This window comes from Lissotriton vulgaris, chromosome 8 (assembly GCF_964263255.1).
Source record: "Lissotriton vulgaris chromosome 8, aLisVul1.2, whole genome shotgun sequence".
Lineage (NCBI taxonomy): Eukaryota > Metazoa > Chordata > Amphibia > Caudata > Salamandridae > Lissotriton > Lissotriton vulgaris.
In genome coordinates, this window is record NC_141696.1 from 1,014,224,995 (window position 1) to 1,014,251,664 (window position 26,670).

Sequence of the window (26,670 nt, forward strand, 5' to 3'; positions counted from 1 at the left end):
GGCTCCCTCCTCCGGCCCACAGAGTGGCAAAGTACCCGGGACGGGCTCCATGGGTCCCAGGCATCCGGGGCTCCCTCCTCCGGCCCACAGAGTGGCAAAGTACCCGGGACGGGCTCCATGGGTCCCAGGCCCTGTAACCCTGGAGCCCTGCAGACCTCGAGCCCCTGGAGCCCAGCAGCCCCGGAGCTCTGCAGCCGTGGAGCCCTGGAGCCCAGGAGCCCTGGAGCCCTGGAGCCCCGGAGCCCCGGAGCCCCGTAGCCCTGCAGCCCCTCGAGCCGTGGAGCCCTGCAGTCCCCGAGCCCTGCAGACCCAGAGACCCAGAGACCCAGAGACCCAGAGACCCAGAGACCCAGAGCCCCAGAGCCCCGGAGGCCTGGAGCCTTGGAGCCCCGGAGCTCCCTACAGGCCTGGGGCAGGCAGATTGGTGTCATTTCGGTCCCGGCCATCTGGTCGCCCCTCTCGCCTCGGCCATCTGGTCGCCCGCAATGCTTTCCTATGTAGCGACCAGATGGCCGGACTTCCCTGGAAGTCCCGATGAGGTGCCATTCGCCTCCCGGATCCCAGCGAGGGCTCCGGGAGGTCGGGCACTTTTGCGCCCTGGGTCCCCTCTGTTACCTCGTGTGCAGGGATTACAAGAAATGGGGGTAACTTTCCTCCGGATTGATAGGGACAAGGTACTCTGGGACCCCTCTCGGCCTAGCGGTGTCCGTTGTGCCTGGGGAGCCTGGCTGGGTTCAAGAGCTCCGGCCGGGGCACCGTCCTGGGTCCTTCCGCGTGGCAGGGTGCCCGGGATGGGTTCCGGAGGGCCCGGGGAAGGCTACCCCTGTGCCTCTGGGCCTTGGGGTCCCCGGGCCCCGGATGGGGTGCTCTGGCTCAGGGCCCTGTCCTCCGGCCTGCCGCACTGTCAAAGGCCCGGCACTGGGTTCCGTGGTGCCCGGGGTGCCTCCCCGTGCTTGGCTGGGTTCAGGAGCTCCGTCCTGGGGCCCTCAGTTGCCCCGGGGAGGTTGGCCTCCTTGCCCGGGGGTCCGTCCTGGGTCCTGCCGCGTGGCAGGGTGCCTGGGACGGGGTCCGGAGGACCCGGGGTAGGCTTCACCTTCGCCTCTGGGCCTGGGAGCCCCGGCAGGGTCCAGGGGCCTCGCCGGGCCCCGAGTGGGGTGCTTGGGCCCAGGGCCCCGTCCCTCCGGCCTGTCGCACTGCCAAAGGCCCGGGACTGGGTTCCGTGGTGCCCAGGGAGCCTCCCCTTGCTCCGCTGGGTTTTGGGAGCCCCGTCCGGGGCCCCTGAGAGGGTGGCCTCCATACCGGGGGCTCCGTCCTGGGTCCTGCCGCGCGGCAGGGAGCCCCGGAGCCCTGCAGCTCCTGATCCCTACAGGCCTGGGGCAGGCAGATTGGTGTCATTTCGGCTGCGGCAATCTTGTCGCCCCTCTCGCCTCGGCCATCTGGTCGCCCGCAATGCTTTCCTATGTAGCGACCAGATGGCCGGACTTCCCTGGAAGTCCCGATGAGGTGCCATTCGCCTCCCGGATCCGAGCGAGGGCTCCGGGAGCTTGCGCACTTTTTCGCCCTGGGTCCCCTCTGTCACCTTGTGTGCACGGATTACAAGAAATATGGGTAATTTTCCTCCGGATTGATAGGGACAAGGTACTCTCGGCCTAGCGGTCCTCAGCCGGCAGCTGGACGGGCCAGGATGTTGCCCCAGCCCCGGGTCTGTTCCTGGGCCTGCCGCGTGGCAGGAAGCCCTGGAAGGGGTCCGGGAGGGCCCGGGGAGGTGTCCCCAGCGCCTCCGGTCTCCCAGATGGGGCCAGGGGCCCGGGTTGGGCTCCATCATGAGCACCACAGCTCCATGCCCAAACCCATTTGAACCGCCGCAGTGAAGGGGTTAAAAGGGGTAAGGAAAAAAAAGATTGGTTTATTGACATGGGGGCTACTTAAAGAATATAAACAGGAATAGCTTCCTGATTTATGTATTTATATATTTTGTAACGAATCAATTTAATTTAATTTTTCAAGCTGGAATCAATCAACTGTATAAGAAATTTTCTGGATGTTTCTATATGGACTGTATGAATGTACTCTGCTATTTTGACCCAACGTTGGCAACAAAACCAATTTAAAAAAAAAAAAAAAAACCTGTGGCCCCTGAATCTAAGAGAATGGATAAGGCCTTTCGGTGCTGAACAGGGACAATGAGAGTGATGGCCAGCGCAAAATGCTGTGTCACCGGAGCCGATAAATTAACTATATCAGGAGAGACCTTGAAAGCAGGACTTGAAGAAACAGTCTCCTCTTTCCTCAAGTTTTCTAGTTTTCCGTCAAAGGGGAATATTCTTGACACAGAGCTGTTTTCTTGATAGATGTAGAGCTTTTTACAGGACATCAACGGGCATAATGTCCTCCTTTGCAGCAATATAGACAGAGGTTATTCTTTCTGCGTTTTTCCTTTTCTTCTGGAGTTAAAGGGGATCTTATGCCACCTATTTGCATTGATTCACTGATGTCTTTAGGGTCTTCAGACTCTTTCTTATCCCCTCTAACCACAAGGAAATGTGCCAGGTTTCCCCGAGATTTTTCACTTTTTCTTTCCGTTAGTCTGTGATTTAATTTTACCACTAGGTCTATAAAGGTGGGACAATCTTCCGGAAGTTCAACGATTTGTGAAAGAAGATCTTTCAAATCATCATTTAATCCTCTATAGAACAAGGAAGTCCTCTTCTCCTCAGGCCAATGTGTCTCTACTATCATTCAATTAAACTCGGTGATATAATGTAGGAGATCTCTGTTTCCTTGTTTGAGGCTCAATAATTCACTGTCGCTAGCCTGTACATAAGTATGCCGGGCAAAAAAACTTTTCAACTTATCTTTGAATAAAGTGTACTTATATAAAAGGGGATCATTACTTTCAATTAAGGGCACTGCCCAATGAGCTGCATTACCCCCTAAGTACGAGATTACAAAAACCACCTCAGCAGCATCATCCGGAAAGGCAGATGCCTTACACAAAAAGTGCAATTGACATTAGTTGATGAATACACCAAACTTGGAACTATCTCCAAAAAACCTCTCAGGTGCGGCTAAAGGAACTGGGTTCTGTGTATGAACTACCACTTGAATGGCCTGCGGGTTAACGGAACAAGAGGTAGAAGGTTCTGTTGAAGAGGAAGGAACTGTGAATCGGGCCAGTTGTATGTAAGTGTGCTTATTTTGTGCAGCCTCTGCTGTGAGGTTACTAGCTGTATGTTGTACTCTTTTTAATTGTGTATGTAATTGTTGATTTTCTACTCAAAGTCTCCCTACTTCTCGTTGAAGATCTAGGAGAGCAGCTGCCAACTCTTCTACCGTGGGACTCTGGGGGAGAACCCTCCATTAAGGCGCTATCTCCTTCAGTATTCATCGTCGCTGGGGTGGAGTAAAATACTTGAGCTTGGCTTTCTGTTGCCGATTCCACTAACCTGCAATAGGCCCAGTCCACAGGAGCGACAAGAAATTACCCACTCTCCTAAAATCAGTCCAGGGAAGAGAAAAAAAGAAGGACTCTCACACCCCAAAACTGACTGCCGGAGATGTGAGGATAAAAGCCAGGACGTGATGCTTTAAATCCCTCAGTGGATTCCGTCAAATGACCAACGTACTAAGGGTAACCTACATAGAAAATAAGGAAAGACAAGACAAGAGTAAATAACCTTCCCTCCCTGGAATGAATACACCTGAAATATTAGCATGCACACTTTGTGAAGACACATAGTCCCTTACCCACTGGACATCTCCTGATGCCCCAAAACAAGATAACAGGATAACCAGCAGTGCAGAACAATAATCTGTCAGCTCAGGGCTCAGTGAACTCTCCAGGATAGAGAACTGATACAGCCTTAGCCAGAAACACAGGCTGGAGACTAAAGTCCAACTAAGCGCATGGGGCTGGGAACGTAGTTGTCTATTACAGGAGCAGTCACAGTTTCATTTAAGTTGCACAAAAATAAATGTATGAGGCAAACAGCTTCAATAAAGTTGCACGAAAATAACGTAGGTGCAACGCGCGTCTGAAATACCCTCACAGGCTGACAATAAGGTCCACTAATTGTGGAGTACAAAGCCATCCCTAGAAGGCACAATACAAAATTGCGGGGCACCACAAGATAACGAGGAGACACAGCCGCTGTAATTATTTACAGCAACGCAGCAAGGTGTAAAGAGGAAAATAAAGTGGGGCGCTTAATGAAAGTAAACAAACGCTCACGAACGCCAGACTGCAGCGCCGGCAAAAGTAAAGGGACAAGAAAGGAAAGAGGGTGGGGAAAACCGGAGTAGGCTAGGAATGATAGGAGCAGTCAGGAAAAATGAACTGGACTCAATTCTCAGGAAACAAATGGGCGAGGATTCACCAGGACGAAAGCCAAGCACCGGCTTCCTGTCCACGCAAAATGTTTAAAGGGAAAAAACGTCCATAACTCCTCCTCTCATCTATGCAGCTATGGACCGTGTCAAAAGTGTGTTCACAAAGCCTGCATGCAAACTTCCCCAAAACGCCAGGGAATAATGCAAGACGCCTGATGTCTAACAGAGGGCCATCTGCTCTTTCCTTTCTGTCTGGGTTATATGTAGTATCCCGAACAGTAGGTGCAAGTTCAGCCTGGTACTACGATGCGGCAGGAATCCCGACTGGTCCAGGTGTATGAGTGTCTTGATCACTTCTGCCAGTCTCGTAGCCAGAAGCTTAGCCAAAAATGCAGTTTGTGGGTGGTTTGCCTGACTTACCTATTACCATGATTACTACTGTTCTTTGGTCTGCCTGTAGCCTGCCATCTTGTAATGCCTAAATGAATATATTCATAATATGGTCTGCCTTTACATCTAACATTGCCTTAAATAGCTCCACTGGTAGACCATTGGGGCCCACCGCATTACTTCATTGCAGGGCTCTGGCAACTGCCCTGACCTCATCTAATGTTAGGTCTTGGTCCAGGCTGTTACAATCTACTCTCCTAAGGCGCAGCATGGAGCTGTCTGTTAGGAAAGCTCCACAGTTTTCCACTGAGTGTGTGGAATGGGATGTGTAGACTTCTTCATAATAATGGGCGAATCCCAATGCTATCTCCACTCCGGTTTCATATTCATTCCCTGTCTCATCTAGTAGTCCGGGAACCCAGTCTCCCCCTATCCTCTTTCTTTCTAACCATGGAAGTAATTTGTTCGCATTGTCCCCAACGTCATATAGTCAGTTTTGCGCTGCTCTTGCAATAGCCCTTGCGCTATCTTCCTCTGGTTACTGAGTTCCTTCTGTCTGATTCAGAGGAGGGGCCTCTCCTTATCCACCTGTTGGTCCCTGCACACTACCTGTGTCTCAATTGGAGTATTTCTGTTTCGAGAGCGACACACTTGACATATTTCTTTTTCCTACAAGTGCCTATTCTGGATTGGGCACGGACCCTGATGACCGCTTTGAAGGCCTCCCAGCAAATCAAGGCTTAGTCCACCATACCAAGCTTCTCAGCAAAGTACTTCTCTGCCTCAGACCCCATTATTTCCCGGAAGTTTTCATCTTTGAAATGTCAGGGTTCGATTCTCTGTGACGACGTGCAATCCTTCCACTGACCTGCTAATTGCACTTCCAGGGGAAAATGATCTGATACACCACTAGCAATATTAGCTGCCTCCCTAAATTCCCCCAATTCTTCCTCTTGAGTCATGATATAGTCTATTCTTGAGAGACTGCCCGTTCCTGCAGAGAGGTGTGTGTATTGTTTTGCACTGGGATTTTGATGCCTCCATACATCGCCCAGACCCAATGCCTCCAGGAACCCTCTAGAATTGGTGCCCTGTGGTGGGTTACTCATACCTGTCTGCTTCCTACTCAGTACATCCAGTTCAGCCAAAATTATATCATTCATATCTGCTCCCAGGATCAGTCTCCTTTCCGGCAGCTGCAGTAGTATGCTGCCTAGTGAGTCTAACGTAGTAGATTGTAGCCCTGGTGGCGATTAGACTGAGCAAAGGTTAACTATCACCCCTTCCCACACCCCACTAAGTGTCATATATCTACTGAGGTCATCTGTCAAGACTTTATGGTGTATTAACGGACATGAGCATTTGATCAAAATCCCTACTCCTCTAGAACCCAAAGTGTACCCAGCGTGCACCCAGCGCGCACCCTGAGAGTGTATCTAAACCTATCTAAGGCCTTGCAGTGGTTACCGCTCAGAGGCGTTTCTTGCAGGAGAAATATGTCAGGCGGGTGGGGTTTGATAAACAGTAATACAGATGATCTTTTCAGTTTCCCATTTAGCCCATTAACGTTCCAGTGCCATACCTTTAATGAGGACTGTGCTTGTCTGTGACTCCCCATCTATGCATACATTCAATTTGCAGCTCTCATTGACACCAATGATTTTAATGTGTTCTACTTTTCATTTCCTACTCTTGCAGGACAATTCTAAACTGACTAAACTATCTACATACCCCCTCCCCCGCTCCCTCCCCTGCTCCCTCCTCCCACCCTGCTACCCTGCTTATAAGGTTTAGGAAACCCCAACTCTCCTACCCGACGACCACCTGTCGTCCCAAATGAAACATTACAATACTAGCTTGAAATTGAAGGAGGGTGGTCAATCAAGTATGACCCAAAAACAATTGAAGTAAAATTTGTTTCCCCACACCAGACCACACAGTAGATAAATGTCTTAGGCGCTTCTTGGGTTACAATTCTGTACTTCTTGTTCTCCTAATACTTTCAGAGTCTTAAATGTGATTGTCTCTCATCAAGCGCCTCTCTGGCCCCGTCCCCATCGGGACCGTCTTAGCTCTGTATATCATCCTTACTTCACCCATTTGGATTGTCCTCTCCCACAGTTGATCCCCCGGGGCAGGCCAACGATGCACGCTGTTCTCGTTCCACCGAGGGTTCCCCTCTTTTTTCCACTGGTTCAATTCTTCGGCAAGGGGCACGGTCCTGCTTTTTCCCAGTAGTAAGCCAGCCCTCCAGCTATTCCTTGGCCTCCTCCGGTGTTGCGAAGTACTATGACTTTCCTTCTGCAATTACTCTTAGTCTGGCCAGGAAGAGCATCATTTACTTGAGATCTCTAGACCTCAGCTCCTTTTTAACCTGGTCAAAACTCCTTCTTTGTCTCTGTACTTGTAATGTGAAATCAGGAAAAAACATGATGATTGAGTTTTCATATGGGAGGTCTCCTTTCGTTCTGGCAACTTGGAGTATTGTGTCTCTGTCCCGGTGGTTGAATATTCTGGTGTTTGTAGTCCATGGCAGATTCCTGGGACAGGGAGGTCTTGCCGGGACTCTATGTGAACTCTTGATGGTGAAAAACTTGGAAAGGTGTGGGGGCCATAGCTTGCTGAGAATGAGATCTTCTAAGAAGAGGTCGATGCTGTGCCCCTCCGCTCCTTCAGGCACCCCCACCACCCTTATGTTATTTCACCTTGCTCTCCCTTCCTGGTCTTCTAGCCAGGTCTCCATTTGCAACGATTGTTGCTTGAGCGTGTGAACAGGCTCATCTAATGGCTTAGTTGTGGATTGAAGTTGGTTAATGTCAGTCTCTGTGGCCGCTACTTTTCTGTTGAGCTTAGAGAGGTCTGCTCTTATTCAATCAATCAATCAAGACACTACATACCCATTAGGTTCTCAAGGCGCGGGGGGGATGGGGACAGCTACTGATCGAAGAGCCAGGTCTTGAGGCGTCTCCTGAAGGCCAGTAGGTCTTCGGTCTGCCGTAGTTTTGTGGGGAGGATGTTCCAGTTCTTGGTGGCGAGGTGGGAGAAGGATCTGCTACCGGCAGTTGATCTTCGGATGTGAGGCACTGTGGCGAGGGTGAGTCCTGCGTAGCAGAGCTGGGGCTTTGGGGGTGTAGTAGCTAAGTCGTCTGTTGCGGTATGCTAGGCCGGTGTTGTGGAGAGCTTTGTGTGCGTGAAGGAGGAGCTTGAAGGTGACCCTCTTGTTGACATGGAGCCAGTGCAGGTCTCTTAGATGGGAGGTGATGTGGCTGAGGTGGGGGATGTCGAGTATCAGGCATGCTGAGGCATTCTGGATGTGTTGCAGCCATCTCAGGAGCTTGGCCCATGTTCCTGCGTAGAGGGCGTTTCCGTAGTCTAGCCTGCTGGTGAAAAAGCCCTGGGTGACTATTTCTCTCATTTTGGTGGGTATCCACTTGAAGATCCTGTGGAGTATTCGGAGGGTGTTGAAGCAGGACGAGGAGACCTGCTTAGTCATGTAGAGGGTGGTGTCTAGGATGACCCCTAGGTTGCGTGCGTGGTTGGTGGGTGTCGCTGCTGTTCCCAGTGTTGTCGGCCACCAGGAGTCTTCCCAGGCTGAGGGGGTGGGGCCGAGGATGAGGACATCCATGAGTTCAGCTTCAGTAGGCTGTTCTTCATCCAATCTGTGACGTCCTTAATTCCTTCGTGGAGGTTGGTTTTGGTGGTGTGAGGGTCTTTAGTGAGGGAGATGATCAGCTGGGTGTCGGCATAGGAGATGATGTTGAGGTTGTGCTGTTGGGCGACGTGGGCGAGGGGTGCCATGTAGATGTTAAACAGCGCCAGACTGAGGGAAGAGCCCTGGGAAACACCGCAGATCATCTTGGTAGCTTTGGAGCAGACCGGGGGAGGTGGACACTCTGAGTTCTGCCGGAGAGGAACAATGTAGTCCAGTCCAGGGCCTTCCCTTGGATTCCAGCGTTGTGTAAGCGTGTTCGTAGTGTGCTGTGGCAGATCGTGTCGAAGGCGGCTGACAGGTCCAGGAGGACTGGTATGGGTCCAAGATGTTGTTCTCCTCGAGGTAGCGGGTTAGTTGTTTGTTGACGATTTTTTCCGTGACTTTCGCCGGGAACAGATGGTTCGGACATTCTTGAGGTCCTTGGGGCCTGTCTTGTATTTCTTGAGTAAGGCGTTGATCTTCTAGCTGTCCGATAAGGTTGCTGTGTCTAAGGAGATGTTGATTACTCTCCGGCGATGTGGTGCTATGGCTGTGCTGGCTGTGTTGAAGATGTGGTGAGGACATGGGTCTAATGGTGATCCGGAGTAAATGGTGTTCATGATCTTGCTGGTGTCCTCGTCGTTGACACTGGTCCAGGATAGCAGGTGGTTGGTGCGGCTGGTGGTCTTGGGGGAGGTGATTGTCGGGGTGGTTGTGACACTGGAGCTGTCTTAGATGACGGCGATCTTGCAGTGGAAGAAGGTGGCCAGTGAATCACACAGGTCTTGCGAAGGCGGGATGTCGTTGGTGTTGGAGCTGGGGTTGGAGAGTTCATTCACGATGTTTAAGAGCTTTTTACTAATGTGTGCATTGTTGTCTAGGCAGTACTTTAAGGAGGCCCTCTTGGCGACTCTGATGAGTTGATAGTGTCTCCGGGTGGTGTTCTTGTGGGCTGTGTAGCTGTCGGGTGATCATTCGCAGAGCCAGTTCTTCTCCAGTTTTCGGCATGTTCGTTTGGAGGCCTGGAGATCATCGGTGAACCAGGTGACTTTCTCGCTGGTGCAGCTGTTGGAGGGTGACTTGGGCGGGGCAAGGGTGTTGGCGCAGTCGTCGATCCATTGTATGAGGTTGCGGGAGGCAGTGTCGGGATCGGTGGAGTCGGCCGGCAGGTTCTGGGTGAGGGTGGCTGTTAGCTGGTCTTTGTGACTTTGCTCCAGCAGCGTCGAGGCCTCTGTTGAGTGCGGTGGTGCCTGGTGGGCTTCCTGAAGGTGAAGTGGATGCAGTGGTGGTCTGTCCAGTGGGGTTCGGTGGTATGGCTGAAAGAGACGTGGAAGCTTGCGGTGAAGATGGGGTCCAGCGTGTGGCCTGTGGGGTGGGTGGGTGTTGTCATGAACTGTCTGAGTCCGAGGTTGTCGAGGTTGTCGATCAGGGTGGTGGAGTTGGTGTTGTTGTTGTTCTCAAGGCTGAAGTTCAGGTCTCCTAGGAGGATGTAGTCTGTGGACGTGACGATGTGCTTGCTGATGAAGTCGGCGATGGAGTCGCTGAACTGCGGTCAGGATCCGGGGGGTCTGTAGATGAGGGTTCCTCTGAGGGTGTTGTTGGGGTCGGTGTGGAACTGGAAGTTCATGTGATCGGCGGTGCTGAGGGTGTCGTCGGTGTTGGTCGAGACTCTGAGAGTATTACTGTGTACGATGGCGATTCCTCCTCCTACTCTGTTGGTACGGTCTTTGCGGGTGATCTTGTAGCCTTCCGAGATAGCTATGGCGATGTCAGGTGCTGGGGCGGGGTTCAACCATGTCTTTCTTCAGGTAGGCGACGTCCGGAATGGTGGAGTTGAGAAGGTCCCAGAGTTCGACTGCGTGTTTGCGGGCGGAGCAGGTGTTGAGGAGGATGCATTTGAGGTAGTTAGGTTCCTTGGTTGGCGGTTTGGCTGGTCGGATTCTGGTGAAGCTTCAGCTCCGGCAGGTGAAGGGTCCTTGGGTGCACTTCGGGGTGGCCTGGTAGCAGGTGTGTCCTTGGCCGGTGTTGAGTACGTGGAGGGTTCTGCCGTCGTAGCTCAGTCGGAGTTGTTGCGTCCGCGGGGGCCAGGTGTTCTGGTACTGTGCGCGGTCCAGGCTCTGATGGACGCAGACAGGCTTACCCTAGGCATGCCAGTGGCCGCCATAAGAAGGGGAGGTGGGTGGGAGGAGCAGCTGGATGGGGGGAAATGGACGAATTGGAGGTGGGGTGGGGCCGCAGGGGACGCAGCAGCAGGACATAGGACCGGTGGAGGAATAGAGGAAAAACGGGCACAAAGGGACAAAGAGGAGAAATAAATACAGAAATGCAATACTAAACACCAGAGGGGCACAAAACAAGCACAATAGAGAAGGGCAGAAGCGCAAACCAGGCACAGTGAAAAGCGCCAGAAAACAAACCTAGAGGCAAAAAACGAGCACAAAGGGACAAAGAGGAGAAATAAATACAGAAATGCAATACTAAACACCAGAGGGGCACAAAGCAAGCACAATAGAGACGGGCAGAAGCGCAAAGCAGGCACAGTGAAAAATGTCAGAAAACAAACCTAAGGAAAACCACTGGCTACCAGGGAAGAGGCGCAGGTAGTAGTCTGTGGGTGGAGGTGGAACTCAAACTTGGCAGCAGCTGGGCTGGCGCACGGGTGCAGTCTGGTGGAGCTAGGCGGCATGGGGAGCGACCTGCCTGGAAGCAGGGTCAAGGGTTGCTCCCCACTCCGAGGGTCACCTCGACTGATACAGAGTCAATCTTAGGTTCAAGGGTGTCCTTGACATCCCTTATTGTAGCCATAGTCGCCGGGAGGGCTCTTCATCATCTCTTTCTTCTTCCCTCGATGGGGGGTCGGGGGACCGTATAATTCTCCATTTTGTTTATTTGAATGCAGCCCGCCCCTTTGGGATTCCCCATCATCCTGGGATCACCTTTTGTATTTGATTTTTATGTTGGTGGTCGGCGTCTTCTTCCTTCTCCAACCGGCAATCCAGAACGATTACTTGGTCTAACTACTTAACCCCCGACCATACAGCTTAGGGTCCGTCTCCCAGCATAGAGGGAGTTCACTGCCCAGGCCGCTACTTTAGACCCCTCATCGCAGAGGCCTAGTGGGGCTGTTGCTGCCTCAATTCTACAAGGGAAGTGGGCCACTAGCCAGCATCTTCCACTTGCCAGCCCCCTGCTCATTTCCAACTTGTGTCCTCTTTTGCTGCTCCCAAATACTCCAGCTGACCTCAAGTGTCTGTGGCTTTGTAAACTTGGCCCGTGACGCAGATGTGATGCACCTCAATTGCCGCATATGCTGTGATATGGCGTCACTAGTGCCTTCCTCAATCGCCCTTTAGGTTCAAGAATGGGCGCGCTGGCCTCAGCAAGGCTTTCGGAAATAAGGAGTCACTCGGGGGCAGTAATGGTTAACTCTGCCATTTTCACAGATGCTGCACTGCTGTCTATGGTGCCCAAGGCTGCACTCGTTGCTGCCCTAGGGCACGGACCCTGCTCCGTGTCTCTCGCTCTCCCCACTTCAGGCACAATATTTGTAGGCCTCCTTCGGCCGCTCCGGCACCTGCTTATCTGTCTTTGGCTCTTCCTGGATATCTTGTGTACCTCACCGACTCCTAGTCCTTTCTCTGCAACCTCTCATGGTGATTCTTGATGATGGGGTTCAGTTGATCTGCACACCCGGTCTGCTGCCATTGCTTGTCCCTCTGCTCTGTTCCTCCGGAGCTCGATGCCTCCGGAGACGAGGCTTTTATTCTGGGACCTGGATAGGAGCCTCTCTACCCTGTGGCCATCTTGGTCTGCGACCAAGCCATGCCGCCCTAATACAATAATATTAATTAGCATCTGTAACAATAATTGGAAAGAAAAAATGAATAAAAATAAAAAAGAATAACTAAAGTTTTAAAAAAAAGACATATATAAAGGCTTAATACTGAAGACAATAGAGGGAGTGTGTACCAAAACTAAAGATCATGCCCAATTTATAGCCATTAGACAGAAGCTTCTAGTGTCTATTCATTGAAATGATACCAAACCCTGAATTAAAGATGTACTGGACATGCTACTTTTAATGGTACTCATTAGATTCTTGTGAACAGTAGACAAAAACATGCAATAATTTGTAAGAAATAGCATGAGCTAACCAAAACTAAAATTCCAAATATTGGTGGCACATGGACAGTCAGGAGGCTTTAGCCTGCCGAGTACACAACATTAACATATGGAATTTCACTTGTCGCAATTAGCGAGAATGATCCCAACACTTTGGCAACTGCTGTTCTGGGTAACATAAAGAGAGACAGTTTACCCATAAAATTAAAGGACTGTCTGTGCTTTACTTGTCAACGTAACTCTCTGGAGACTGATAACCCGAAAATCTTTATAATGAGAAAATGGATATTGAGCCATAAATTCTCAGAATTGAATGCTGGACTCCACAAACATGTGCCTATTTGGGGCAATACAGCTATAAAAATAGGATGTAAGATTGTGCAATGGATAACCTGGGAAGAAGCATAGATAAACTGAAAACAACACCTTGTGGCAACTGATAGGCTAAAAATATTTCAAACACTTCAAGACAACATCAGGTTTTCAGTACCCCAAAAATGGAACAACCTACAAATCGATAGGTGTATGTTTTGCATATTAGGACCGCTTCCTGTGCGCCTTCCCTGACTACAGTAATGGAATATCTGTAGACATAGGGATACTTTAAAGGTGTAATGTCAGTATTATACAAAATGATGGCACATTGGCTTTTTTTCAAACCCACCAATGATTATCTAAGGACCAAATAGCAATCATACTTAAATCATTGATATATAGATGATGTTATATTTAATTTGATAGATTTACTTGAAAATATAGATGTATTTAAATCTAAAATAGGGTAATAGTGTTGTAGCATTTAATATGGTATTCAACATTTACAAGTAATATTTAGAGTAATTGTACATTACTATTTAGCCTAAAAATAGCTTTGTCAATCCATTAGAAATGTAATAAGCTTTTGATTATTTTTTTAGAATATGCTCCCTCTGCGGTACCATAGGGAGAGCTCCATCCTGACTGTTGATTTACCATATGGTGAAGTATATGGGAAAGTATATTATATGTTATATATTAATTTATATTGCTTTAATACAGTTATTTTAAATGCAGGAAAAAAACAGAACTACCAATCTTATTCAAATACCTACTAAAATAATGAAAATATTTTTACTATGCAGCACTAATTATAAAAAGTGATGTCTTTATTTAAAAAAAGTAATTTAGTTATATTTTAGTAAATATTAATATTACTTTAATTTGGAAATTCAAAAGAGGTTGTTAAAATATCATATTATTACATTATAAATATATTCTATTATTAGATTTCTTTAAACATTAAATTATAGATATTTATATTCTTAACCATGTGAAATAATGTACCTTTATTTCCTATCGGCTTTTATTCTACGTCCTACTGCTATTATTTTCCATGGAAGGATGTAGCAGTATTAGTGGTTGGCGAATAAATGTGCTTTACTAATGTTTTTGTACTATTTTTGACTGTAACAACTTTAAAAGTGCAGTTTGTAAATAGCAATCTACTTACTCTTTTGTGGGTGGGTGTATGTCTCTCACTAACACCTCGATTGCCCTCCCGAAATTACTTCTTACTCCTTCTTGAATGCCTTTGATTTTGTGGTAGGTTTGGCCTCTTTTTCAGCCACTCCCTCCCTCCCATATTTACTACTAAGTAGTAAACTTGAATGTACGAGGACATCATCATAAAAATGATAACATAACATGCTCATATATAGCATCAAAGTCATATGTAATACCTCATGGGCCTCTGTGTTGTCATAGTGGTCACGAAAAAGCTTCATTTTATCAGGGTTAGGAGTCACCTACCTTTATATGCTCTGAGATACACTTAGTGTCCAATAAAAGTTCTCAAACGTACATGAGCATGCAGGTTTTATTTGCCCATGTACAACATCATATGCCTCTGCACTCCAATCATATGCAAAAACGTCACATACAAAGAACTTATGTATATATCTGGACCAGCCTAAAATGTTCATCCACTGTCTGTAGTGACTTAGCTACCACATATCCTGGGACCTATTGTTACATCAAGATCCCATGCTAGGTGTAGAATAGACTTGTGTGCATGGATACAACTTCTTACGTCCATTTACCCACTCATATACCCATGTAGCTCAATCCTGGGCTAGAAACTCTTTGTATATACAAGTGTATTTCTTTTGATTTATGTGTCAGTTTATTTGTTTATATATTTCCCACAAACAAACCACTTTTTCCAGTTCCAATCAGCCATACCACTGAGTAATGCCACAACCTAAAGCTGATGCTCTAGCCCATGAGACTCCCCAGGGACTGTTGAAAGCTTGGCATGTTATCACTTATGCAACGAAGGAATATGTAACTAAGTTTGAGGCAAAATATGTTGCCCTGTACAGGTTTACATAGAGAGGTAACGCAATGTTGGCTGAGGCCATTACGCCTCTTCACACCTGATCCTCGACATCCCTCGCCGCAGCCACATCACACCCCACCTGAGAGAACTGCACTGGCTCCCTGTCAACAAGAGGATAACCTTCAAGCTCCTCACCTACGCACACAAGGCACTGGACCAGCGTACCTCAACAGCCGACTGGACTCTATGTTCCCACCCGCCAGCGCCGCTCCACTGAACTCGCCCTGGCCACAGTCCCCCGCATCTGAAGACCGACCTCCGGTGACAGATCGTTCTCCCACCTCGCCACCGGAACCTAGAACACCCTCCCCATCCACCTACGGCATACCCAAGACCTGCTGTCCTTCAGAAGACACCTCAAGATCTGGCTCTTCGAGCAGTAGCAGCACCCCCCACCCCCATGCGCCTTTGGGACCCTCACGGGTATGTAGTGTGCTTTACAAATGCCATGATTGATTAATTGATTGAATGTTCTATCTTTTGTGTTGACAAATAGTAAGTAATATGCCTCATTAGCAAATATGTTGTCTATTTGATAATTTATTTGGATTTCTCAGTGCTGATCGACATTTTATATATCATGTTTTAACAGTCATGGTGCGATTAAATTGGTATTCATCTCAAAGATTCCCATTTTTAGTTTATATTTTGATTCTATATTTTGTACTATTATTCCATGCAGAAAGGCCTTAAATATGCGTTTGTTAAATTATTGGTTAGTTAAAAACAGGTCATCGTTGAAAAATAACCTTAGCTTGTAATCAAAGTATCTTGGAAGAGAATGACAGTTCAAATTTGTTCACTTTCCTAACAGTGGATAAGAATCAGTGTTTCTTCTGTGTGGTTTGAAAATGTAATCAAAGCTTGGACAAACCATTGTTGCTGGTTATTGGCCTTCTAACAACACGTCCACGACATACACACAAGATAGATGAGGGACACGAGGCCCTGCATGAAGCTGCATGCCAGCATCACCACAGCAGGTAACCTGCCTCCTCCAACCTATCCACCATTCAGAAGATTACCATTGCTTATTCATGGCAGCAAAGCATGACGATGCAAGGCAGCAGAGTGAGTGTTGGAAGTAGAATTCCCTATCACTTACCGCCGCAACCCAAAAGGTTAGGGCAGTTGTATTGCTAGAATCTCACACGTTGTAAAAGGAAATACTACTGTAATGCATAACTATATTCTCTTATACTGAGCAACAGAGAAACAATGCCAAAAGTTGTGACAGATTCATGTCATTTGCAATTGAGGGAATAATGCAATGCTTATCAACACCAGCATGCTCCATACCAGAAAGTATCAAAGCAAGGCTTCATGCTGCAATCCTGTACAGTACAATGAAGAAATAATACACTGTGCTATGTTATACTCAAATACTGTGCACTGAAGAAATAATGCAAGGTGCCACGTTACAAACAGGTAATAGGCAAGGGAGAAATAACGTAGTGCGTAACGCATCAAGCATAAAATTTGTCAGGCACAAATAAGGTCAGGTGTCATATGACAGTTTGATAGTTCATTAGCAGCAATAATGCAGAGTGTAATACAACAGTTTTACGTGCTCTGTTAACAGTGCCCCTATTATGGATCAAATGATGACACAAAAATGACTGCTCCCACTCCGACCCCAGTACTGCCCCATCTTGGGTCAGCATGGGACGGGATCTGAGCTGAAGCAACGGCTTGCACAGCTGACTGAAGCTGGAGGCCGAGAGAGTGGCCCTCCGGGCCCGCACCCCACCCCAGGTGTTTATCCATGTTACCTGGGGAGGGGGTGCGCGATCCCACTGTCCTCCCTGATGTCAGTGACTTGGGCCTTTATCCAGAACTCTGACACATGTTGCGGTGGACTCGGGCCCGTGGCTCAATTCTTCTGTCGCAGCTGGTCCGGGCCGCTGCTGGTTGACTCCGAGGTTCCCAATGATTTGGCCCCCACTCCAGCGGTCTCAGTCCACACCAAGATCCGCCCTCAGCACTGTGGAGACTCGACTACACTTCGGAGCACACTCTCACCAGGTACTACTCACCAGCACCTCAGGTTGCACTTCGACATGCACAGGCATTGTCTGAGACTCGCCTCTTCTCTGGTGCTCACGACGATCCGGCGATTTTCACCTATGCTCTGCTTGTACCTCAACACGCACCCTGCATGTTTGAGCCACTCCTCTTTTCCCGGTGCACACGATGTCTAGACGCTCTTCACCAATGCTCTGGCTGCACCACAACACGCACTCTTGTGCATCTGAGTCTCACCTCTTCTCCCGGTGCACACAACATCCAGGCACTCTTCCCTAAATCCCTGGCTGCACCACGACACTCACTCCTGCATGTCGGAGACTTACTTCTTTGTTTGGTGACGAGGCCCCGGCGCTGCACCATGACACGCACCCAGCACATCTGAGACTCACTTCCTCCATTGGGACACACAATGTCCAGGCGCTCCTCACCAATGCCCTGGCTGCTACATGACACGCACACTGCGCGTCAGAGTCTCGCTTCTTCCATTGTTACACAGGAGGCCCAGGCACCCTTCACCAACACCCGGGATGCACCAGCATACTTTCCCAGCGTGTCCGAGTTTCCCTTAAAACTCTCAGTGCCCAAGATCACAGGGCACAACTTGCGAAGGTGTCAGGGTAGAGGGGCACACACACCCACGGCGTATCTGAGAGTCTTCTCTGGAAACTTTTATATTCCTGTAATTACAAACAGGGGACCAGCTCACCTCAGGCCCTTGGGGTTACAAGACACAGCACAAAGCACAGTCTTTTTCAAGCAAGGGGACCCAGCGCCTCTAAGCACAGTCCCAGCAGCCTCTTCCTTAGTTAGAACAGCAAACTGCAGACCAGCCCCAGATCACGAAGCAAGGATTGGTCTATCCACAGCAGTTTCTTCATTTGCTCCTTCTATAGCAGAGGTTTCTCTTGACCAGAGAATGGGTCCACGCCTTCTCAGTCTCAATCAATTACTCTTTCATTCCAACGTTCAGAGGTTTCAGCTCTAATAGTTATACCCCTTAATGTCTTTGAAGTTTGTTTGTGCTCAGGGGCCCCGACCCCTCCCTAAATCAGTTCTGCGTTTCACATCTCTCCCTTTGATCCTGGGGGTCTGGATCCTAAATCACTCAGCAGAAGATGGGTAAATTGGTTAATAGCTCCGCCCAGGCCTTTTCACCTCCCGGGATTCTCCTCCCTTCTACTCTCCAGATGCAGGGTAGCCTAATGCCATCTCAACGCCTCCCTGGGTAAAGCCTTCCCCCAGCTTCTCCCACCTTTTAATTCCAGATAGACATTCCACATTTCAGAGACACACCGAAATGCTCAGAGCACAAACACAACCACTTTCTAAAAGAGTGGTTTATAAACACACAGTGACAAAATCACCTTCACATAAAGATGCATTATGACACTGTGAGTTCACACATACCAAACTTCCCCTCTTAATCATAAACTGACAGGAAACTAGGCTAACAGACACAACGCCCAGCCTCCCCATTCTGTCCTATGGGCAGAATGACCTTTCAGCAGTGAAAAACGAAATGGAGAGTTTTTCACTGCCAGAACACAACACACACCTTAGCTTATATTCTGCCTTTTACTTACACTGCACTCTGCCCAGGGGTTACCTGGTACCTACACAGGGGTGTCCCATGTGCATGTAAAAGGGAATGTCAGGCCTGACAGGTAGCTGCACCTGTCAGGACTACATTCTAACGCACAGGCCCTACACTGAAGGCCTGAGTTCCCTACTTTGCGCACCCTTGCATTACTAGCCCCTGCACACACAGTGCACATTACTAGGGACTTTTACTAGTAAGACAAACAAACCAATCATGGCCACCCAATCAGCATTACATTTTACAAAAAGAACTCCTGTACTTTGACACTGATCAGCAGTGGCAAAGTACCCAAAGCATCTAAATTGGCATCTCTGGGTCAGGAAAATGGTCTAGGGGTAAAGCAAAAAGGTGGGTGACCTCAGCAGCTGTTCTTTGTGGTTAGGGCATAGTGAAGTAGTGTGGCTCACTGGTTAGAGGCGGCAGACCCGAGAGCAGAGGACGGCCCGGGACCAGGGTTCGATTCCTGGCGCGGCAGGTTTCTGGACCAGGGTCAGCGGACTCGATAATTCTCTCGCCTCGGTGCCCACTCTGATCAGCGATCACACTCGGCAACTCTGGGCATTAGCTTGCCTCATCTTCACTAACGGCCCCACCAGACCGCCGGGGATGCCTGGTCTCACCCTGGAGATACCCATTAAGGGACCATCTCTCAGGGAAGCCAGGAAGGGTTTCGCAGCGGTCGAAGCGCCTTGGGACCCTACGGGTAAGTAGTGCGCTATATAAATGCCTATACATTTACAGAGTGTGCTTCAGTATTTGGCACCCAGCACAAATGATTTCAATGAGAGATTGACTCTTCCAGAACATGAGAAATTATTCTGCTGGACGATATTGGGTTCATCCTATGGTTGACAATGCTGGCAGAGGCCTTGACTGGAATAGTGAGGTCTCCATTACAATTGGCAATCACACCTACCAATATGGGCAAACTGTATGTCTGACTATCCGTATTCAGAAAATGTTGTCCTGCAATATCTGTTCTCGAAGCTTTGGGTTCAGAAAAGAGGACAGCTTGCTGAAGTGAAAATTAACCAGCTTTATTTACATAGCAGGTGTCCATCTTTCTCATCCCTACTCTGAAAACCTTGATTGCACACAGATCATGACATGATGATATCACTTTAAAACTAATGAGATTGTATTAGGTCATATTTTACTATACCTTTGCCCAATAGTATCAAGATAAGACCAGGGAACTAAAGAGACTGCATAGGGACTTAACACAATTAACTCGCATTGAGTAGTGGCTGTTCCTTGCTGATACCTTATAATTGAAATTTGATCTCAGCTAAATTAAATATAACAAAACAAATTCCTTATGTATTGAAACAGTTCTTATGCAAAGTACCCATAGAGTCTAGTAAGCACCATATAAAAATGCAAAACAAAACAAGTAAATGTACAAATATCATTCCCATGGCATGACACATTCAACAACTAGTATGATGTATGCAATATCTGCAATGGAATGTTCTAATGGATATCAAGAATAGGAATATTGTGAAACCTTACATTTGTGGACAAAATATAACGGAACAAAATAGCAATAGGTAAGTGCATAAAGAGGAAATATAGATTAACTATTCTTAACTCCACATCTATGTACCTTCAAGATATATATATCATCAAGGTACGTATATGTAGAGTTAGACATAGATAATCTATACATACTTACCTTGCAATATTTTGTCCCTTGATATTTTGCCTACAATATTAAATGCCCGCAATGTATCCTACTTATTCAGGGTGCATATATCTATAATTTCCGTGCAAACATTAGAAAGATTCTAGTCTAGATGCTATGACTTGTGCAAAACATTGTTTTACAGAAATGGATGTTCTCTTTCAACAACCTGTATACTGAGGTATGACAAGACTTGACAATATTCAAAAATAAATAATGTATGCAAATTAGAAAGAGTGCCACATACTGCTGAAGTTGTGTATTAACTTGCAATATTATCAAGACTAATATTCATATAAATATTGTGAATATAAAAAATGTAATTTTTTAAATTCCAATATACTTTTCTTTCATAAACAGGTTGTATGCAGTTGGTGGAAGGGATGGAAGTTCTTGTTTGAGCTCCATGGAATATTATGATCCACACACAAACAAATGGAACTTTTGTGCCCCAATGTGCAAGAGAAGAGGAGGGGTTGGAGTTGCCACTTGTGATGGTTTTCTTTATGCCATAGGAGGACATGATGCTCCTGCATCCAATCATTGTTCCAGACTCTTGGACTATGTAGAAAGGTAAAATATATTCTAAAATCTGGAGAAATTGTACATTGTGTTGAGTAGCTAAACTTGATATGTACTTCTGCATGTTAGAAATAACATACTTTCTAGCATTTATTTGGAAAGGTGGTGTTCTTTGCTCGAGATTCTATCATACACTGAATATTCTTAAGTCTGGTTTATGGTTATTTCTTCTTTTTGTTTTCCACAGAGTATTGCCCTGTATATAGGCATACAATAGTATTATTAATTCCCACTTTTTCATTTGCTACAATTTTTTCAACATTATAAAAGGCTTTTTACTTGACATAGAGTGTGCTGGTTGATTTCCTAGAGGAGGATTACTGTTTCGAACCTCCCCTATTCGCTTATTCACTATACAAATGAAGGAACCTGCGCTTCTTCCTGTCATCTCCTATTTTTGATCATGTACCAATGGATAAATAGATTCTACAAGGACCACTGAGTGTAGACTACCCTCTGTGTACTTTAAACTAACAGAGGGTTCCAGAAGTGTTTACGACTCAGAAGCATATTCCTTTCTGTCGGAGTCTACTTGGCACATTCTTAGCTATTCTCGACAAACTCATGGCACAGGCCCTGACCTTGAACCAATCTCTCTTTCGGGTTTCTGTGCCCCCACGTCTCAAGTGCCCACATTCTTAGTCAGTTCCAGCAACTTCATTTTCAGGGTGATGCCCTGCGTTATGTACTTAATAGACCCCCACCCATATATATATATATATGTACACATATTATTAACAAAACATATACAATATTTTCAACGTAGGATAGCGAGAGGATTACATTTACTATTACCACTCTAGGGAGTGCAACAGTAGAGAAAACATTGGATAGCGTAGGGGTAAAAATTACTGTTCCCACTCCAGAGAGTGCAACAGTAGGGGAAGCATTGGATGGCGTAGAGGTAAAAATTACTATTCCCACTCCAGAGCGTGCAACATTAGGGAAAGCATTGAATAGAGTAGGGGTAAAAATTACTCTTCCCTCTCCATGGAGTGCAACAGTAGGGAAAGCATTGGATAGTGGGAGATTAAAAATGACTATTCCCACTCCAGTGAGTGCAATAGTAGGGAAAGCATTGGATAGCGTAGGGGTAAAAATTACTATTCCCACTCCAGTGAGTGCAACAGTAGGGAAAGCATTGGATACCGTAGAGGTAAAAATTACTATTCTAACTCCAGAGAGTGCAACAGTAGGGAAAGCGTTGGATAGCGTAGGGGTAAAAATGACTATTCCCACTCCAGAGAGTACAACAGTAGGGAAGCGTTGTATAGCGGGAGGGTAAAAATTACAATTCCCACTCCAATGAGTGCAACAGTAGGGAAAGCATTGGATAGCGGGAGAGTAAAAATTACTAATCCCACTCCAGAGAGTGCAGCAGTAGGGAAAGCGTTGGATAGCGTAGGGATAAAAATTACTATTCCCACTCCAGTGAGTGCAACAGTAGGGAAAGTAAATACTGCATATATGAATTAAATTAAATTAAATATTAATACCAATTACAAATAATATAAAATAATTAACAATTTTATATAAAAAAAATTACCTACTAATACAAATTATTTACCAATTACCACTAAATTATTTAACCATTAAAAAAAAATAATATTACAACAAAAATGAAACATGTAATTATTTATAATTCAATTACTTCCCACACTATTCCCCTATAAACGCACAACCCACTACTGGAAAGAAATTAATAAAATTAATATAATTATCAATTAATCAATTAATTAAAACTATTGACCAATTATATTTTAATTAATTACCAATTATTCATTAATTCAACATAAATACTAATAAATACATTAACATATTTAATTAATTATATTTAAATTACTTCCCACCCTATTCCCCTATAAACCCACAACCCGCTGCAGAAAATACATTAAGTTAATTTACATAATATCAATTAATCAATTAATTAAAATTCATTATCAATTATATTTTAATTAATTACCAATTACAAAATAATTACCAATTAATTCAACATAAATACCAATAAATAAATTAACATATTTATCTAATTATGTTTAAATTACTTCCCACCCTATTCCTCTTTAAACCCACAACCCACTGCAGAAATATATTACGCAAAAATTAAATACAATTAAATTAATTAATTTATAAAATAAATATACACTTTTCACACATATAGTAACATAAAAAACACTTTAAAAAATTCATATTACCTTACTTACCTCAAATTCGATATTTTTGTTGTCTATATTCTGTCCATTCGATATTTTGTCCATTCTATATTTTGGATTCGATATGAATGCTATTCTATTCGATATTTTGCATTTCTATTTGATATTTTTGTAGTGTATATTCTGTCTATTCGATATTGTGTCCATTCTATATTTTTAACTCGATATTTTGGCCAGTCGATATTTTTTATTCGGTATTATGACTGTATGCCGTGCAGCCTATTGTCACCGCAGGAACCTCTGCACCATGGTGTAAGTGTGTAAGGGTGCGGCACAAAAACATCCTTAGACAGTGTTTCTTCTCTTTATATGTGTGTTGCAGAATGAAGCGCACACAGAAATAGGAAAAAATATTTCTCCTCATTGTGCCTCTCCACGGAAAGTGCATCTTTTTGATGCTGTCCCAGTTTTACTAATAGTAGTAAATCTGGGAATGTACCAAAACCCTTGTGTGGATTTGTGGGAACATCCATGCTCCTCCCATGGAATGCCTTCCCGGGGCAGAGAAACTCTAGGCAGGGACTTGCGTGGCATTTTGTTACTTCAGATTTACTTTGTAACTCTGAGCCATGCAAGGTGGCTCTGTGTAGCATAGTAAATCTCACCTAACGTTTGCATTGCCCTTGTGTCACTTGCATCCTTTGCGGCTCCAAGGCCATATAGTATGGAGCAGGAACAAAGCCCCATAGCTTTAGCTCCTGCGAGGAGCCCTAATCAAGCACATTCAGCTCAGGTACAACAAGCTCAGGCCCTAGCGATCGCATACAGCAATAATTTCTTTGAACTCTTCAATAGAGCATGCTGAACAGCTACCATAAATCTGAAACAATGCAAACCTGCGTTCCTTAACCCTTTGGACACATGAGAAATTTCGGTAACATTTCGGCGTGCAGAATTCGGACTGCTCTCAGCCATCCAACGCACACGCCGTCCGACACATCCAAAGGGTTAAAGAATATTGAAAAGTTAAAACAGTTGCAAAACAGCAAAGAGTGTCGGAAATTAAAAGGTTTGCTTCAAACAACAACTGGGCTCCATTCATTACAACTATGTACAGAAGTAATAGAAGCTCTGCAGGACAGATTGACTTCTGGCAACATTAAACTAGGAACCATCAAATCTTTCCTACCAAATGACAAAAGATTGTTCACTTCAAAATTGAAACGATTAAAATGAAAAAATGTAAACTAATGCACCATTCTAAACACTAAAACACTACCCCCTGCACGACCCTCCCCTGATCCCTGTCCTTTCCTTACACTAAAACACCACCCTGCACAACCCCCCAACCCTACCCTAAACACTAAAACACTATCCGCTGCATGACTCTCCCCGACCCCTAGTCCTCTACCTACCCTGAAACAGTACCCTGCATGACCCCGACCATACCCTAAAACAGTATCCTGCACTACACACACACCCCATCCGACGCCCTTTTACCCTAAAAAAGTAACCCCCACCCAAGGCCCAATCCCCCTTACCCCTCTCTCTTTGTGGTTCCTCTCTGTGCTCCTGGTTCCTGCTGCACAGTGAGTCTGAAGGGTGGTGCACATTGTTGTGAGGAAATGGAAGAACTTCTGTATCCTCACAACAAGGTGGATCGCCTATTTTTTTTTTACATTGCATGTGCTTTTACCACACCTGTCTTTACAATGAAAGTCGTTGTAAAGGCATGCGTGGTAAAAGCACATGCAATGTAAAAAAATGTGTAGTAATACCTATGCGTTGTTACAACGCATGCGTTTTAATGCTTGCAATGGAATGGTATGCAGGGAAACAGCCACGTTATAATGGCTGTTTCTCGCCTTCAATATTATTCACAGACATATTGGGAATTCCAACTGCTTAATTGAGGGATACAAATTGAAATCTGCAAGCAACTTAAGATATCAAAGAGAATACCCACAAACAGAGGACTAAAGTAGGGACATTTTTCCTGGCTCCAGCTGTCTTCAACCTTTACGCCGAAATGCAAAGTAAGTTCATTTCCACTTAGAATACAGAAACATCGTGTTAGAAATAGGATTTCTGGTTGGCTAGGGCTTGCAGCTAAGCCAGGCGGAAACCACCACTCAGGGCAAGGCAGTTACATGCTGAAGATAGCCCCTGCCCACCCCCTTGGTAGCTTGGCACGAGCAGTCAGGCTTATCCTAGATGCAATGTGTAAAGTATTTGCGCAACACACACACACAATAGAAACAAACTAGGAACACCACAAAAGAAACTCCACACAAGGTTATATTAAACATAGCCTTTGTATTATCCAAAACACATTAGAATCATAATCACACATATACACAGTGCCAACTGGCACTAGGAAGTAATTTACAGGGGACTATATACACAGGACAGGGCCAATCAGGCCACTGTCAGAACTTTTAGAAAGCACTAGTAGCAAAAATAAAACACCACCAGCAACTACTAACACAATTATGACCTCAGCATTATCACCTGCAACATAGACACCTTATTTCTGCATTACTTTAGGCATAGAACACATTATGCATATATCACATGAGCATAAACCATTAGCGCCCTACTCAACTCCCCAAAATGACCCCAGGCCAACTGGCCTTTCACTGGGGCTCAAATACCCTTTGTCCAAAATGTCAGGGTGTAACTGGGGCCTTCCACTGGCCCCTGGGCTGCCAATGCAGCAAACACAAAGTGTGTAATGTGCTGTGGCGTGGGATGCACATCCCCCTTTTCTTAGCAAGAAAATGAACTTCCCCCATGGTTGCAGCTGCTTGCGCTCCAGTGGTGCACTGAAGTACAAAAATGATCCCTGGCACTAACTGTGCTACTGAAGCCCCAATCGGGGACTTCTAAATCAAGGGACCCCTCGTTGCAGAGACCCGCCCACCTGCGAGATCGCTGAGATCAACAGGCACTGGCACCAATCGTGCTCGGGGAGCAACACGAAATGCCCCTGCTACAGCCCCACTTACCAGGGCTTCTCCTGGTGCCTTTGAGGCACCCGCCAACCTGCAGCTCTGCCCCACTTCCTCTGTTGATGGCATCAGGCCCTCCACAGGCCTCTAGACGGGCCACTGTGGGGGCGAGACACGGGGCGAGGTCTCTGTTGGTGTGGTGCCCACCGCCTCTGTGCCTCAGCATTGGGGCTTCCTCCGGCCACGGGAATCCTGCCTTTGAACAGGCACAAGCTCGCCTGACTTCCTGCCATTGGGCAAGTTCCCTTCTCCTTTGTGATCATGGAGGCAAGGCAGGCTCCCGTACTTCTTCAGGGAACAGCTCCGCCCCAGACCAGGCAACCTCTGCCCGCTTTTGAGATGCACCAATGCGGGGTGGGCTACCACTTTCCGAGGCAGGCAATTGCGGGGTAGGCTTCCGCCGTCAGGATCCCAAAACAGCCGGGTAGGCTCCCGCTCCCAGCAATTGCGAGGGCATCCCCATGTTGGAATTCCCTCTACATTTGTCGCAACACAGCACTGCAACTTTAAACAAAATGCTCCCTTCCTCCTGGAGCATACAAATAAAGGTGCAGCACTCACGAGGTGTTGGGACCCAACAGTTCAAGGGGAAAAGGCTGGGCACAGCAGGCCAGCTCACAGGGCCCTCCAGCAGGGAGGCAGTCTCTCGTGGCAGTTCCTCCTGAGGCCCAGCACCAGCAAGTACTCCCCAAATCACAAGGAA

At 46.6% G+C, this 26,670-nt stretch overlaps 1 protein-coding gene across 1 annotated transcript in view; it reads left to right on the plus strand.

Moving 5' to 3' along the window:
• The window catches only part of KLHL1 (kelch like family member 1), a 1,646,193-nt gene that overhangs the window by 1,545,711 nt on the left and 73,812 nt on the right, over nt 1-26,670 (plus strand). Inside the window, exon 9 of the mRNA XM_086934899.1 lies at nt 20,582-20,794. Within this exon, the coding sequence (XP_086791025.1) occupies nt 20,582-20,794 (213 nt within the window). The remainder of the gene's footprint in view (nt 1-20,581; nt 20,795-26,670) is intronic.